This window comes from Aptenodytes forsteri, unplaced genomic scaffold (genome assembly GCF_000699145.1).
Source record: "Aptenodytes forsteri isolate BGI_AS27 unplaced genomic scaffold, ASM69914v1 Scaffold10, whole genome shotgun sequence".
Classification (NCBI taxonomy): Eukaryota; Metazoa; Chordata; class Aves; order Sphenisciformes; family Spheniscidae; genus Aptenodytes; species Aptenodytes forsteri.
In genome coordinates this window covers 2237342-2254087 of record NW_008794117.1, presented here as the reverse complement: position 1 = coordinate 2254087, position 16746 = coordinate 2237342, and the positions used below count along the sequence as shown (strand labels likewise).

General features: G+C 42.5%; 1 protein-coding gene across 1 annotated transcript in view; it reads right to left on the bottom strand.

Annotated features, from left to right (window-relative positions):
• Positions 1-4417: 4417 nt before the first annotated feature.
• LOC109279374 overlaps positions 4418-16746 on the bottom strand; it is a 34820-nt gene continuing 22491 nt past the window's right edge. The window contains 3 exon segments of the mRNA XM_019471219.1: positions 4418-4714; positions 8582-8711; positions 10078-10199. Of these exon segments, the coding sequence (XP_019326764.1) occupies positions 4418-4714; positions 8582-8711; positions 10078-10199 (549 nt within the window).

Below are 16746 nucleotides of genomic sequence, written 5' to 3'. Positions count from 1 at the left end.
GAGCCCGCCCCGCCCAGCGGCTGGGGGCGAAGGGCGGCCCCGCCGCGCTCCCGGGCGGCCTTGTCTCCCCTCGCACGTTCTCCGCTCCCCGCCCCGCCGCCAACGGGGCGCAAAGGGAACGTGAACTGTGCTGCTGGTGAGCCTGGCCTAGCAGCATCCTTTCTGTTCTTTGCTTGCTTTGACATCTGTTACCCAAACTGCGAGATGCTTTGCGTACAAGACGGTATAATACTTTGTGAGAGGCCTTTGACTGCCCTACGGGGTGGTTGAAGGGTGCGGCTCAAGGCTGGGCTCTCTCCATCTGTCTTCCCTTTCCAGATGGCCAGTCCAGAGGTCAGTCACCTTCCCTGTACTTACAAACTGCTTTCAAACCATTTCTTTGGTTTTAGGGGAAAAAACCCAACAGTTTTCATACCGTCAGGCTACCAGATTGCTTATTTTCTGAATGACTTGGGAGGTGAGCTTTAACTCTGTTTTCGTCTCTAAGGCATGGTCGTGATATTAAGGGTTTCCAAGCAGCCTTCAGGTCCATCTATTTGCCAAATATGATGAGACAGGTTCCCTGCCTTTTGGGTTGCTTGTTCACCTGCTTTTACTTCAGCTGTCAAGATGGCTTCGCAGCCAGACATGGCTCAGCAAGGAGTAAATTTAACTCACGGCTGGTTGTTGTGTATATAAGGCATCTTAGTGGATGGCTGGAATTGATCCCCATTACTCATTTGCTTTGCTTATGCCTTTAAAATACAGTCGTTTTCATTTTATTTGATCTACCAGGCTAAGGGCAACTGGAAGTTTCTAAGGTTTATGAGATACTCATGAGTTACGGGTTTGGCTGCTTTTTCAAGGCAAAATCAATGACTGTCACCTAAGATCATTTTGAAAAGGAACATCTTTCTTATAGTGTGTGTGCACTATGTATGCATATGTCACAATTTTCAATCAGCCTTTCCAGAACAGTTTCCAGTGGCTGAAGTCCTTAGTGCTGCTGAGCTGTCCTTTTCTCTTGATCTGGAAGTGATGAGCTTTGGTCACAGCACAAGCTCCCCCATGTGGTACTACGAATTTAATTGCTCAGAGAAGACAAGATTTTTGCTTTGAGTTCATGAGCAAGACCTCTAAACTTGGAGAGAGGACTTGAGCCTACGCTGGAATGGTTTGGATAGAGCTCCTCCTCACGAGCAGACCTCTGCATCAGGGCAGGTAAGCTCAGGGGTTTGCTTACAGAGCTGGGTCTAACTTCAGTTCTTTTGAGTAGAGGTGGGGTGACAAACTGGGGAAGCGTGAGTGGAGGAGGAGGTGTGCCACAGAAGTGGCACGATGCCATAACTCAGTCTGGTGATAGATGTATTTAAGGAGATGAAGGCACAGAAGAATAACTAGAAGGGTAAAGAAACAGCGTAGACCTATATATAGCACAGGAACAAAGCCTGTGGGAGGTAGAAGGATGTGTGGAGATCACAGAGTGTGTCTTTGGACATGTGGTCACTGTGGGGCTTCCCAGAGCTCTTCAGGAAGTGGACCAGTTCTTCTGGTCCCCTGCTGGTTTCTGCCCAGTAGATCCAGCAGGAAGATCTGTGATCCACTGTGTGCGGACAAGAGGGAACCTGCCACACCAGGGCTCTGCTTTCTGTGTCACCTCTCACTGCATACAAAGTGGGTCCATACAGACATCAGTGGCCCAGCTTCCAGAGAGAGGTGATTTCTTTTCATAACCGTAAGCTCCTACAGCAGCTGCTAGTAAGAAAAATGAATACGTGATAAGAAGGGGAGCCAAGGAAGAACAATTCCCTGGTGATCAGTGAACCTGGTGATCAGTTACAGCTGTAACTTCTGTGAGAGCTAAGAGTGAGCACAGACCCAGGCTTTAGTTAACATGTGCTAACTAATAACGTAATGTGTTTCACTATCTCCAGGCAGAGAGAATGGGAGCTCTAGTGTGTGACTACATAGCACCTGCACTCGCTCTTGCATTGAAATACCCAGTTTCAGACCCAAATGTGGAATTTATTCCTTCTCTCCTTTCCCTTGTAAGTTTTTTCTTGCATGCACGTAATTAATGAACTGTTAGAGCAATTTTGTGTGGAGAATGGAGTACTCAGAGGACCCTGCTGAAACAGAAACAGAAGGACCAAAGGGAATCGTTACTCTACTTTTACCTGCTTGAATATCCAAAGACTACACTCATAGGAATCCTGTAAGTCCCCGAACATTAATGCACAAGCTTGGAGTTGCATATCTTACCTAGTCCGGTTTCATTGCCACGCTCACAGCCTCTCCCAAAGTCCCAGGTTTGCAGCTGTGTAACCGAATTCTGATATATCTGTTGTCTCTATACTGAAGTGATCCCAGCTTCATGGACCGAATCATATACAGAGTCTGGCTCAAACGAAGTTAGTGTAAAAGCAGCAAAGAAATAGCACGTCCTTCACACTGGCCCATTCCAGCTGAAGACAATAAAAACCTTGTCTCATAGCCTCAAGGTGTTTTTAGTCAGGGAATTATTTTCCCTGTACAGGAGGGTACAGGGTGTCCAAAATTTGAGGATACTGTAGAGTTTTAGTTTCAGTAGAAATGAGGGAGCTCCTGTGAATGACAGAATTGCAGTATCTGAAGAGAGTCTGAAATAAGCTGGTAGGAACTTTTTGGGAAAGAACAAACTGGTTTGTCCCAGAAGTATGGCTGAAGTCTGAATACGCGATACTACCGCAGGGGAGAAGTGGGTCAGCTAATGACTGAGCAAATGACTGAGGGCTTTGCTTCCTGACCAAGTGATGGGGTGCTTCTTTCATAGACTTTCTAGCATTTGTGAGTTGTCCATCCTAAAATTTGACTTCTTTGTCTGCCAATTCATTTTACGCTTTCAGGAGTTTTCACTGCTTACCTTGTTTCTTGCACTTTTTCATCCCAATTTCCTGCATTTTTTGGAAGTTGGGCAGGGAAGCAGGGAGAGAGTGATGAATGGGCTCTAATGTAAGGCCTTTTTCTTAGACTGTTCTGTTTCATTCATGCTCATGTTGCTCAGAAAAAGGTCTTTATCGGTGTTAGAGAAAAGGTCTGAAGAGTTAGAAAAAGTACATTTCCTCAAATTGTTCTTGTTTGGTAGTTATTCATCATTCAAATCATATAGGTCTGTATGCATATGCAAGTCTCCCTGTGCTAAGCAAAATATAAGCAACTCAGAAAAAAACAAGCCTGCTCTGAAGAACTTGAAATCTGAATTTCCCAGACAAGATAAAATGAGGTAGAAATAATTACGGCAGCTGCAAAAATCCAAGATGCAAAGAATGCGTGCAACATTTTGAACACAATTTCATGAGGAAGGCTACGGTACAAATGATACCACATTTTTGGAGCACAAACGCATTGAGTTGATCACAGGACCACCCTGCCTCTTGCAGAATTTAAAAAAAAAACAAACCCAGACAAATAAACATCAATATTTTATATGTGATTGTATTTAAAAACTATAGAATCCCTGACCAGCTGCCTTTACACAGCTGAATGTTGTATGCTAAAAATCGCACTTCCAAAGCTTTCCAGTACCTGCTGCAAGAAATAAAATGAGATATAAAGTACAGAGTGCTTGAGCAGAGAGGGACAAGTTGCTTCCAAAAGGGTCTAGCCCTGACACCTCACAAAGACAGGATAACACCATAACGTTAACCTGTCAGGTGTGGCTGTGTATGTACGTCCAGTTGCCATCTAGTGGATCTATAACTTAGTATTTCCTTAGAGAGAAATGCTGAACACCTCTTTGAATGGTGAATTCTCCTCGAGATGTGTGAATTCTCCTCTGGTCTTTCCTGCTCTGAAGCAGAGGTTTTGAATTACATTACTGTAGCATGTATAAAAGTTTGAATGACGTTATCTGTGATCTGCTAGGGCTTGGGCTGGTTATAATAAGCTCTGTAACAACAACAACAACAAAGTGTAAAAGACACTGGGGTTTTTGCATCAGTGTGTTAGAGTCTCTTCCTCCCTTCCGCAAGTGCTTTGCGGAGATGTATCGCAGCGGCACAATGACATACTCAAAAGCAGGCATCTACTTTTCTCCAAGTGCTGTGAGATGAACAGCACTGCTTCCAGGTGGATCTGTGAGGAGCTGAGGACCAAGAGCTGCCTACATTAACTAGAGGACCAAGATGCTCTGGTCAGACTGCTCGAGTAGCATATGTGAGTGCTATGAGGGTCTAGCTAAGATTTTGCCTGTTGTAGGAAGCATACAGCTAAAATCTGGTAACTGCACTGCATTCTGCCTTCAGAAGGCTCCCCGGTGCTCTCCGGTGCTCCCGTACCCTCATGGTTAAAAGCCCTGTGAAGTTTAAGGAATAGGAGCGATCAGAGGACTCCGACTCCTGAGCTTGGGGAATTTAAGCCGTGGTAGTTTAAAACTAACCACCTGGCTGCCTGCCCCTCCTCATAGCTGGAGGCTGCCTCCCCAGCAGGCGCAGCTTGTGCCAGCGCCCGGGAGCAGATCCCCTGCTTGGTTAATGCGCAGTACAGTGGCCAAGAGCAGGCAAGGCTTCAGCGCCCGTCCACGCCTGCCACTCCTGCCACCAGGGCAGTAACATCCAGCACATCGGTAGGGTGGGGGCAGCGACGTTTTAAATTGCCAAAGCTTTATCTGCCAGAGCTCAGGAGGCAGGGCTTCCAGCCTGAAGCTGGACTGAAGCTTGTTAGTCTGTCCTGCCAAGCTAGCTGAACAGTGCGACGCCTAATGAGGGCAAACGCAAGGGTCAGACTTAGGCAAGAGAAAACCTCTATAAATGTGAAAATGTGAAAGGCACTAGAAGTGATTCGTGTTCCGGTGGAAGAGATTCGCTCCACTGTTATGTGGTGAAAAGCACTCTAGTATGCCATAAACTGAGAATAGCTTTTCTTCGTAAGTCCGTATGCAGGTGCTACTGAGTTAATTCCAGCGTAGCAAAACTTGGATGACAAATGGGGCTTCGCTCTGGCTGTAAATTCCATCCAGCACTTAATCCTGAACACAAGCGGATATGCAAGCAAGAGGGATTAAGTGCAGAAGGCACAAAACAGTTATGTGTAGACTAGCAATTTAAATATGAATGATACAGTGCTAGAGGGACTGAGATTTATTTATTTAATCAGCCTAACTGAATAGGAAGAGAAACTGCAGCATGATGTTCTAGGGAAAAAATGCGACTTGGCAAAATGAAGGCTTATTTGTTGCACTGAGAAAGCCTATGAAATTCCACAGTATTATGCATAGTTATCTTCAATACGTGCTTTCATGAGGGTTGTCTATAAGTGAAAATAAAATAGTTGAGTGAAGAGGGGTCTGAAAAGCCCTCAAGCAGTCAGACTCAGCCAGCCAATTTAATGGGTTTTAAAATATTTAAAATATTTGCACGCTCCCCGAACATGGCTAGTTACAGATAGGGAATCCTTTGCCTCCTTCTTCCCTTCCGCAACTCTGAACCTGCCTATTTCTCCTCCTGTGACACAGAAGCAAACCCACACTCGTGGGTAAGCCTGAAGTAGTTGCTTGCCAGTAACTAGCTTTCTGAATTCGTAAGTCTTCATACCAAAAAGCTAGCTGGAGTATTCTTATGTTTTAGGGGATGTTTAGTCCTGTATCGCAGATTTATGGTCCAAACTGATCTGTTAATAAGACTCAGATCACAAACTGAGCCCTTCTCAAAACGCTGAGATAAGTTTAAAAGTCACCAGTGGTATTTCTGGGTTGATTGGCTAGTGTTTATATGTACTTTTGGTTCTTGTTCTTTGTCTTCTGATTTTTTAACCTTTATATTGAACTAGATCATATCTCTGATGGCTTTTTGGTGTAGCCACAAGGATTAGAAATTAGTTCTGTTACTTTTAAATGAGAGAATACGCGACCAATTTACACCGGAGCTTGGGCTTCTGAGCTAAAATGTCTCTTCTGCAAATGAAACCTCAGTTAGACTCATTTAACCTCTTCTCTCTTTCTCACCTTTAACTGTCCTGCTGGTGTTCAGCTCATTTCTTTACCAAGTTGTAGTCATCATTAGGTTAAAATGCTGTTGTCTGCGGTGCACATAATGCATATGCAAAAGTAGCATCCTAGAGTTGGCAAAATTCAAAGGGTATTTTATTGTGACAGAGTAGTTTCTTTATGCTAGTTTTTTGTTTCAAGTGCACTAATCATGCTTTTCCTGAGCGCTCTATCTTCCATTTAAATATTTTAAGACCTCTCTCAGCATTAATTCATTAAATTTTCAACCATATTGAGAGAGATGGGCAGACTGAGGTATAGTGAGGTATCCTCAGTAGTTTTTAAACTGTTCCACATGGTAAGCACTTCTGTTTCAGCATTTTAAATTTGAGAAGAATTTGAGACCTAGGTTCTCAGTAATTTTCTGCAAGTGTTGCTCAAATTGGAGATTCTAACTAGATGTAAAAAAAAATCAGTGACTCTTTTTGGGTCAGAAGTTTATGCCAGAATCAAGCTGGCATAAGCTGGCAAACTGTTGGTCAAGGTCCCTGCAAGTACATCTTTGATTTTCTGTTTCCTGCTATACCAGTGGTTCACCACCTTTCTGTCCCACAGGGGCTGAGCTCAAAGTCTAGAAAGGTACTAAAAATGGAAAAACATCATTTGATCCTCCTTTCCCACCATCTGTTCTCTTGTTATCAGTGCTAAGATACAATGTGTTATGTTTTCTGTCTACAGAAGCAACAGAATTGATGTTGTCCTTGCTAGCCAATGTCCTTGGTCATCTTTTTGAGAAACTGAAGAAATGTTCTCCTGTGTGGACAAGACACTTAGTTTTTCTTTGAGGTATAGTGCTTCAGTTAATGGATTTCCCTTTGTAAAATAACATAACCTTCTGTAGTCATGGCTGCTTTACACCTAGCAATAATTGAATAATGTTGTTCAGAGTTTCTTGATAATAAGGCCCTTCTGTGGGATTCGGCCTGGTTAATGAGTGCTGTTGCTGAATCATTGGCATTTTTAGGAGAGTGTGCACATTTGCTCATTATAAGGGACTGCTGGTACTTCACATGCATACCAGCAACAGTTAATGCAAAGGCATGATAAAAAGGGAAAAACTCCAAATTTGACTCTGAATAGAATGTACTGAGCATCTGTTTGAATAAATCTGATTTTTTGGACGTCTATTATGGGTTGGAATTCTGGGAACACGATTCCCCTCTTCTGTTAATGTGTCTGCTGTTTGACTTGGTAGCACATTTGCATTCTGTCTTGCTGGTTTTAGTAGTGCTCCTACTATGAGTACAGATCTCAGCGCTTGTGCCTTGGTGAGAGGGAACAGCACCCCGTGCTATGCAAAAATGGATTTAAAAGTTACGCTTTGTCCATGTATGATGATAATCTTGTTTGAAGAGGTTTTCCTTTCATACAGGGTTTTAAAGCATTTTCTCCAATATGGCTGAGTTGTTTTCAGTTGGGACGTCAATGGCTTTATGTCCAGCCTGTTTCTGGCCTCCCTGTTGAGTCTGCCAAGAATGTGTCAGACAGTGCCACAAGTAACTATTGGGTTTTGGTTTGTAGATGCTGGAAACTGGTTTCTATTTTAACCTTCAGAAAGGGTGTTATAACTGACAGAGGGCAGAGGATTTTAAAAATATCTTTAGCACGTCCCTATGAAGCTGGCAGCTTTGTTGTCATCCTGCTGGAATGCCTGACAGAAGGGTCAAGAGAGTCAAGCTCTCTTTTAGGGTCGAAAGCATGCCTCACCAAGAGAGCAATGCACAGAGTTTCCAAGTGTGGCTGGGACCCTTGGATACCTCCCTTTTCAGGTGCATGTTAAAGAAAGAGGCCTGATCCATACTGGGAAATTGCTCTGCACTTAATGAAAATCTGGACTCTTAAGGTACCCACATTATGTACTCAGAAACTGTGGCTCTCAGGACTGGAAGTCCCTTTCAAATGCTTTCAGCAGAAATGTCTAAGGCTTAGACAGGTCCAAACCCCCACACTATAGGAAAAAAAAGTCTAAGTATAAAGGAAAGATTGAGTTCCCGGTCTACAAATTCAAGACTGTCGCTTTGTCTTAGAAATCCTCTTTTAGGGAATTTTGTAAGATGTTAGGAAAAATGCCAAAATTAGTGGATGTAAGAGAGGCGGATGTTGCTTAGCTATTTTAGAAGAGGGACCCCTAGATAACTATTCCCAGTGTCTCTACTGAATTGTGTGTTCTTAAACAAGTCCTGGAACCATGGCCAAGCCCCTGAGCCATATCATATACTTAGCTGCATAACAAATGTGTTGCGGAGCTCAGTTAATACTCATGTGCCATGAACAAAGTTCTGTAAAAATGCCAACAATTTATTGAATGTGAAAATGCTGACAAGTGCTTTGGACTGATACGGGATTACTGCAAATCATAGCCCAAACATGTACATTAGCAGATATTCAAAATTGTCTACTTCAGGAATCTAACTGGAGATGACTAAGTCCAGAGTCCAGTCTTCTCAGGTTCTGTATATGGTCAACAGAGAGAGAGAGAGAAACTCTTGCAGAGGGTCCGTTCGGTGTCAGTGCTCTGAACTGTCTTCTGCATGAGTCCTTCCCTTTACGTTGGCCACACTGAGTGCTTGATTTGAGTACCTGAAGTAGGTACTGTGAATACTCTCCAAAGAGCTCAGCCTCATAGGAGTGGGCTTGAGTTCCGCTCTTGGTCTCTTTGAGATGAATTTCCTTTGCCCAATAACACGCAGGTTTGCTCAGTTCCTTAGTGCTATGAAGTGAAATTGTCACAATAGGTTATACCAATGTAATCCAGCCTATCTATTTTGCGTCTTTAACCTGAGTTTTGGTTAAAACTGTTACACAGAGTGTGCCTGTATAGCTTAGAGAAAAAAAAAATAGCCTTGTACCACTAACCATCTATGGGAAATGGATTTATAATGAAGCACTGAGGAATACTATGTGTAAGATACAGGTGGGATGGGAGACACTTAAAAGAGGTCAGACTGGTGAACCCGAAAGTGCAAAACACTGGCTTGTTGCCCAATTCATAGGCTTTAGTTTGTGTGACTAACATGTATGCAGTGGATAAGACAATTCTTCCCAACCTTTGCAGTACTGTGGTTGCCATGGGCAATCTTTACAAAGGGATGAATTGTTCTTAAACCACAAATGGAATATATTGCACATGAGGGGGCTGTTGACTACGCAAAACATGTGCCACTGTCTTGCCTTTTGTCTTCTTGAGCAGACCTAGCTGCTTTGGAAAGCAGGCGGCTTTCATCACCTATTTGCTTTCAGGTTCCCTATCCTCTTTCAAACAGTATCTTGAAAAGCAATGCAATGCTAGTTTCAGTGTAGCAGACAAGAGCTGAAGGCAGAATAGATCTACAGTTGTTACTGTTGGTGACTGCGGCCTTACAGTGGTCGCCAGCAACAGAGAATGGCCTTTGCCCAGACACCCCTGTGATTGTAAGGGGAGACTCTCAGAAGAATAAGAATCCTGCATAGGAAATACTAATCAAGAGGATTTTTTCCATGTTTTAAATGAAAGATGAAGTAAAGCAGATCTGAGACCTGGTGAAAGTCCCACCCTGTATAAACGCATAGATAAACAGGATAGACGCGATAGATGGCAATTGCGGAGTATTGAATGGCTCCTGTTGCTAACCTCAGGGAGCCCATACTTAAGGATCAAATGACTCACAGAACTGTTATCTGGCCTGCTCAGTACTAGGTTCCTGATACGGATCTTGCTTATTGTCAATATCTCATATCAATTTGTCTGTGATGAAGACTATTGGAACACATGCATAGGATAGTGCCACTTCAGTTTCTACTGTGCAGTTTTCCCTGAGTAGCACCATTTTTGATAGAGAGGGCAAGCACCAAGTATAAATTTTCCTGTAGTTTTAAAGAGGATCTCTCAAACACAAGGTTGAACTACACTTAGAAAATAGCGGTCCTTCACAGGAGACAACCTTATCCTAAATTTCAAGAGGCAACCGCTGGAGTTGCCTGCTAGTGGTTGTGGACAAGCATTAGATCCGTGGAGCCTTCTGGCAAATGTAAATCCTCTCCCCTCACATGCACTCCTGGCTGTTTGCACCAGCCTGATGGATGTTTTATGCTGCTACCTAAAAGACTCATAGTCTCTTGGGCTCGCTAGCCAGAGGTGTTCATCTTTAAAACTGGCTCTGCTTGCAGGCTGTGATTTTTCCTTCAAACCAAACAGCTCCAAGAGGGCTGTGATCAGACTCTAGAAGGACACATTGAACTTTTAGAAAGAAAAAGCAAGAGTTGTCCTCCTTAATCTGTTTCAATATATCCTTAAATATTTCATCAGGTGCTTTTCTACGTTATAGTATTTTCTCCTGCAAATAGATTTACCTTTTCCTTTAGTTCTTCATATACTGGCCTACTTATATTTATTTGTGTGAGCAGTACCATGCTACACTGAATTATGCTGAATATTATATTCCTGAAATACAAATACTGAAATGTATTTACATATCTCACTAAGAGCTTATTGGGAAACCAAGTTAGCTTTGTAACAGCTGAGACATTCATTTGCATCATCTTTTTACTGTGGACAATCGAAATGAATGAGTCAGACTCACTCTTGCTAATTGTCCCTGTCCCTTATGTAGCATTAGCTCCATGCAACTGTTAAATGCAAAAGCTGAAGAGAGATGTTTTATTAACATAAGAACTCTTCTTGCCTTTGAAATTTCAGTATCCTCAGTGAACTGAGCTAAAAGATTCTGTTCTTATATTTTCTTTACTGTAAGACGAGATGCTGTAATCACATCAGACACTGCAGGCTTTTGTGTGTATACTAGTATATATAAATATGTATTAGTATATATAATACTAAGTATATACTTATACACACAGAGGCATGTGTATATGTATGTTATTTCTTCTTTTTCACTGGAGGTTTGTAGTCAGATGTACACAGTGGATTAAGTAAGTTGCTATGGGTGTAAATGATACTAAATGATTAAACAGCCCAGCTGTCTGTGGTCAAATGCAGCATCTCACCAAACGCTTCTCCAAAATAAAAATTCTTCCAAGGAATGATTTATAATTTAGACCTGTAAAAAGGTTTCCTGGATAGCATTTGTTTCCCATGTGTAATGTGGTTTGAAATCTACTTTCTGATCCAACTTTCTGCAGTTCTCTCTGAAATGGGCTTGGTGATGGATGGTGGCAAACGGCCTAAAAATGACTAGATATTTTGCCTCTCTAACATATGTCTCCAGAGTGGTGAGTTAGTGTCTAGCATCATGTTAATGTCACAAAGTAAAGGAAGTGGGGTGAGAGAGTCACTAATCAAAAGTTACTTGAGCTGGACTCACAGAAGAAGAGCTAGGGAGCCAGCTGCCCAGCCTGGATCCTCTTCTTCCATGAAGCCTTAAATCACTTCTCAGAAGAGATCTTGATCAAGCAGAATAACCTTTGAGATTTTTTTTTGTCCTGAACAGGAGCAGAATCAAAACGTGTTGAAAGCTTTCATGAAAACAGATGTGTGTTGAGAAAATCAAAATGTCAGGGTGGGTCAGAGTGAGGTAGATCGTCAGTGTGGTGGTGGGACACTTGGTCTAGGATGTAGAAGGTGCTAGAGCAAGCCTCTGTCCAGAGGAACAAAAGCAGAAAGTTTTCATCCTTTATTATTTTCAGTGTCTCTTTTTCAGAGCCTCAGTGTCCTGTGCATAGTTAAGTCCCACTCATCAGGATACAGATACATGAGACCTCCTCTCCTCTCTCATGCCAGCACAACCTCCAATGCAATGCAGTTTGGTAACTCCCGGTGAAAATATTCTTACCATTAAACCCCGTGGAGCTGGGCATCTTGCCACTTTTGTGTGGCTCTTTTTTTTTTCATTTCCCATAACTGAAAGTGCAGATAACTAACGTGGGCCAGTCCCAGCCTGCTGTCTGTGAGCTGGCTATAGCGTTCTGGCACTATACAGTGATCATTATAAAATCATACTTTTTCTGCCAATGGAGAATTACTCCAAGAAAGGTTTGCCTTATGTGAAGGCTCAACTCTGAGACCCCAGATTAATTTCCTAGCTGTGCCACAGCCTTCCTGGGTGCCTTCGGAGCCTTTCTCTTCTGGTGGGATTTTTGACCTATCTAGGAGAGAGGTGCCAAATTCCTCATTTGTACTTTGTGCAGTGATTAGCACAGTACTACTTTGTCCTCATTTGGAATATGCTTGATATCTTGAAATCCAGAGAGAAAGAAGTAGATACTATTACTTACTATGCTTAGAATTGGGGATATCCTATGAATATTCTCTATAGAAAACTGATTTTGAGAAGGATATTTCTCCATTAAAAACCAGAATTGCACACTGTGACTTATGCATGTACTTTTACATTATGGACTAGGTAATTTTTGTCAGATTGCTTTGAATAATGAATAAATTCAAGGAGACTGAAATCTGTTCAGACACCTAGTAAAGACGTAAGAGCAAAATTCATCAAGTTAAAGGTTTACAATGCATTGCTTTTTGTGTTTCAACCCAATGTTTCATTTACATCCCTGGTGGTCAGAGGGTCTTCCACTCTGATATGAGAACTGTGTGCATTGCACACACCAGTGATGCTCCTGGCTGACCTACAGTCAATTCAGTGCAGATGGCAGGTTCGTGTCTTACAGTCAATTCAGTGCAGATGGCAGGTTCATGTCGCTCTCCCTCTCTCCCTCAGGTGCGTTGCTGGTGGGAGCAGTAGCCTTCATGCAGCAAGGCCTGAGTCTCAGTCCAGCCCCCCTATTCTGTTTCTAGTTGTGGCCAGTATAAATGGCCATATGTAGCTAGTATAAATGCACTGTATTTAAACTATGTATCCACTACCGACCAAAGTTAAGAACAGACTATGGGGCTAAATTGACCTTTGGTCTGACCCAACCTTTTTTGTCCTAAAATTACTAAAATGTCTAAGGAAGAATATAAGAACATGAAATGATACTTGTCCATCCTCTGCCATTTGAAGTGCAATAATTCCCCGAGCTGGGGATAGTACTTAATACCCTCAGATGTAATTTCTTCCATGAATCTGTCCAGTAGCCTTTTGAATTCATGCTGGTATAAGCAGTATATATATAAGTATCTGCAACAACATGCTAGCAATGATTCCTACAACTTAGCCACACGTGGTATGAGGAACCACCTCCATTTGTTTATTCTGAACCTTCTGGCTGTTAGTAGTTTCATCCAACGATCCTCCATTCTGGTACTGAAGGAAAGGACAATCATCCCCTGTTCACCCAGTCTGACATACCACTCATCTTTATAATGATAAATCATCTTTATAAATCCTCCTGCAGTGTGAAAACAAAACACTGATTTTATTTTTAGGTATAACAGATTAAAACCAATGTTTTCTACCTTGGATGATCAAATTAAGCAACAAGAAGTGGCCTGCCTTTTCACAGCATGCCCTGCTATTCTGCAGCTTCCAGATAAGAATGTTGATTTAGGTACAAGGTATTGTCTCTATTTTCTAAATTTGAGTGCCTGAGTTAAAAGATTTTTGTGCACTCTTTGATTGGCCTTTCAGGGTTATTTAAAAAAAAAAGGGGGTTGGGGTTTCCGTAACATTAGCAGAGCTGACTCAGACACACAAGGAACACGTCTGCAGAGGGAGAAGGTGTAGTTTTTCATATCATCTGTTTTCTCACTGTAACCACACTGTGACAGACTGGAATGAAAACTCTAAAAACTTCAGTCAGCCTCTGGCTCTGTGCAGAAAGTCTTGCCCTGTCAAACCTACAGGGGACATTTGTTTGTTTGCCTGATAAGCAGAAGACCATTTAGAGGCTGGGAGTTTATTCACTGTGGTCATTGCACCTCCGGAAAGATATGAACAAAATGTGAACGTGCTCCAGACTGATTTGGGCTCCAAACATGCAATAAGTAATACTTTTTTTTCTCCCAGCTGGCAGTAGAAAGTAGGGCCGTAAAAGGTCTGCCTAGCAGAGGATTATATGAAGTTCTTTAAGAGACATAGCACAAAACAATTTTTGCACAATACAGCATGTCAGATGCAAGCTGAAACAATCCAGGATGAATGTGCTGCAGCCTAAGGTTCAGGCATGGTTTATTTAGGATAATTGCCCAGCAGGGTAGTTGTCCCTTTCCAGAGCACACTGGAAAGTCCAAAAGCACTAGAAGTACCATCTTGCAATATTTCTGAGTACCTCTTATCAAGCTAACAAATACCTTCAATTTTCCCTGGCTTCATGTCTGTGCTAGGAGAAGTCAGCAATCTGCAGGACCTCATTCTCGTACTAAAGGGTAATATTCTTACCATAGAGCAGCCAGACTTCTAATTAAACAAAAAATCCTTTACATCTCCAAAAATAATATAGCTTAATAACCACCTGTTAGAGAACTATATATTTTGATAATGATTTTAATGGGGGGGATATTATTTGTATTTTCTTCTTGTTTGTGTCAGCTGAGTGCTAGAGACACACACTGTACAAAAGGAGCATCTTGCCGTAAAGAGTTTCCAGCCTGAGCAGTGGGGAAGACACCTGTGTTTGTAAGGGGGCAGAAGAAACAGTAAGAAGTCTCTGGGCAGTATGAGTGACGGGGGTTTTGGAGTGCAGCCAGCTGAAGCTCAGCCTCTCTCTCTAGACATCACACTTGAAGAGAGACCAGAAAAAGGTTCCTGATACTCAGGTATGTTATGGGAGTTTCCGTAAATTGAAACGTCAGTTCCCATTGTTGTTAGTGCTATTGCGACTGCACAACACGTGGTTCTGTATCCACCGTCTTTCTCCTTCGTGTTGTGAAAACTGGGGCCTTAGACAGAGCTTCCAGATGAAGAGATAAGATTTAAAGTTTTCTCATGGAACAAATTTTATTTGATAGATTCCACATTTTAGAGACTAAAATTTCTTGCACTCAGTGAACTTCTGCTGAATGTCCAGAGTCCTGAGGTAACCCCGTCTCCCTCTCCACAGATGTCTGCCCACAGCCGTCCCCTGGGAGACTGGCCAGGGAGTCAGGGAGTCTGGGAAGCCCCAGCCTTCAGTGACACTGATACCTGGCTTTGCTGTTGGTATTAGGACGGAGGCAGCTTAGTGGAGCTGTTCCAGCGTCTGAGCAGCTTCCTGCTAACTGGACGACTGGGAACAAAAAAAGATTTCATCTGATTCAAACTGAAACCCAATTCTGAAAAAGATGAAGTTTCCTGTTAGCAGGAAACCCCCTTTCCTGGCTGTCCTCAGTTCTAACTTGGATCCTTGGATCCCCTCATCTGAACTCAGGATGCTTATGCTTCTTGACTTCTGTAGTTTCAGTACACAAAGGAGATGTATAAAGACAGTTGATAATAATGACTGATGTTAATGGGAAGTGCAGAAGGGAATTATCTGCATTTAAATTACTAATGTGTCTCCTAACACTGTTTCTGTCTAAATCACTGGGAAAGTCAGACTAGATTTTAACAGATGGTGTTATACAGTTCCAGAAAAAAATAATCTGACTACTGTGGTTGGAAGGGAATTTACTCTGTCAAAGCCTAGATAGGTTTTTAAGTCAACAAAATATATGTGGCAATTTCATAGATTTATACAACGTGTAGGCCAGAAGCAAAGGTTAGGTGTTTCAGTCTCACATCACATGTAACACAGGCAATAGATTTTCACCTAGTTTCTCCTGTCTTAAACCTCTTCTTACTTGACAGCAGATTCTACCACATTATCAGGTAGCTCTTCAGGTCTGTCTTCTCCCTCGCCAAACTTTCAGGTCTTCTTGTTTATTGCACACTGTGCATGTTTCAAATGTCATCACCATAGAGAATGCGGTATAATATTAGATAGTACAAGTTTCAAGGAAATAACTCGCTCACTCTTCCCAGCACTGCTAATGAGGGTATTAAAGGAGTTTCTCTTCCACCTCTGAACTTCAGACTGGCTGTCAGCTGTTGTACTGTGCTTGGTTTGGTTTGGTTTGAAAAAGTAATTGAGTTAATTTTTGGTAACTGTAGCTTACAACTCTGTTCTGTTGGGCCTATTAAATGAGTGATGAAGTAGTGTCTTTAGTATACTTTCCCATTAACATTTAGCACATGTAAATTTGAGAACAAATTTGGTAAATTGGTGTCAATAACATTTGTTATATAGTTTTTAACTGCCAGGTTGCTACTAATTCTCAATCACTTGGACTTTTGTGCCCTAAGTCCCAGGAACATCACACAGCAAAATCCAGAGGAGAGCTGTTCACCCAGTACCCTCCCTGCACCATGCACAAGACCCCAGACAGGGTTTTATCCAGGGACACTTCTTAAGCCCACTGTCTACTGTGGCCAGTGTCAATGGCTCTCTGTGCCAGCACTCCTGATCCCCAGCTCAGGTAAGCATTCTGTGTTTTCATACCTGTCTTTGGGGTGGGATCTGAGAGGGATGAGCGAGCCTTCCAGTGGAATTAGGATTCTTTATACCACCAGTCTGACTGTGAGGTATGACAAGGCTTTAAAGGGAACTGCCTTTGAGCCATGAGCTGCAGAAGAAATCTTCCTCAGAATATCTAGTTGCATCAGAAACTGTCCTCCCAGTCCCCCCTTCAATGGACGTAAACCCATGACCAAAGCTGTGGTCCAAAGATGCTCCTTGGCTCCTTCAAGATGCTCAGCGTGTCAGAACATAGAACCATTAAGGTTGGAAAAGACCTCTAAGATCATCAAGTCCAACCGTCAACCCAACACCACCATGCCCACTAAACCATGTCCCTAAGCGCCTCATCTACACGTCTTTTAAATACCTCCAGGGATGGGGACTCAACC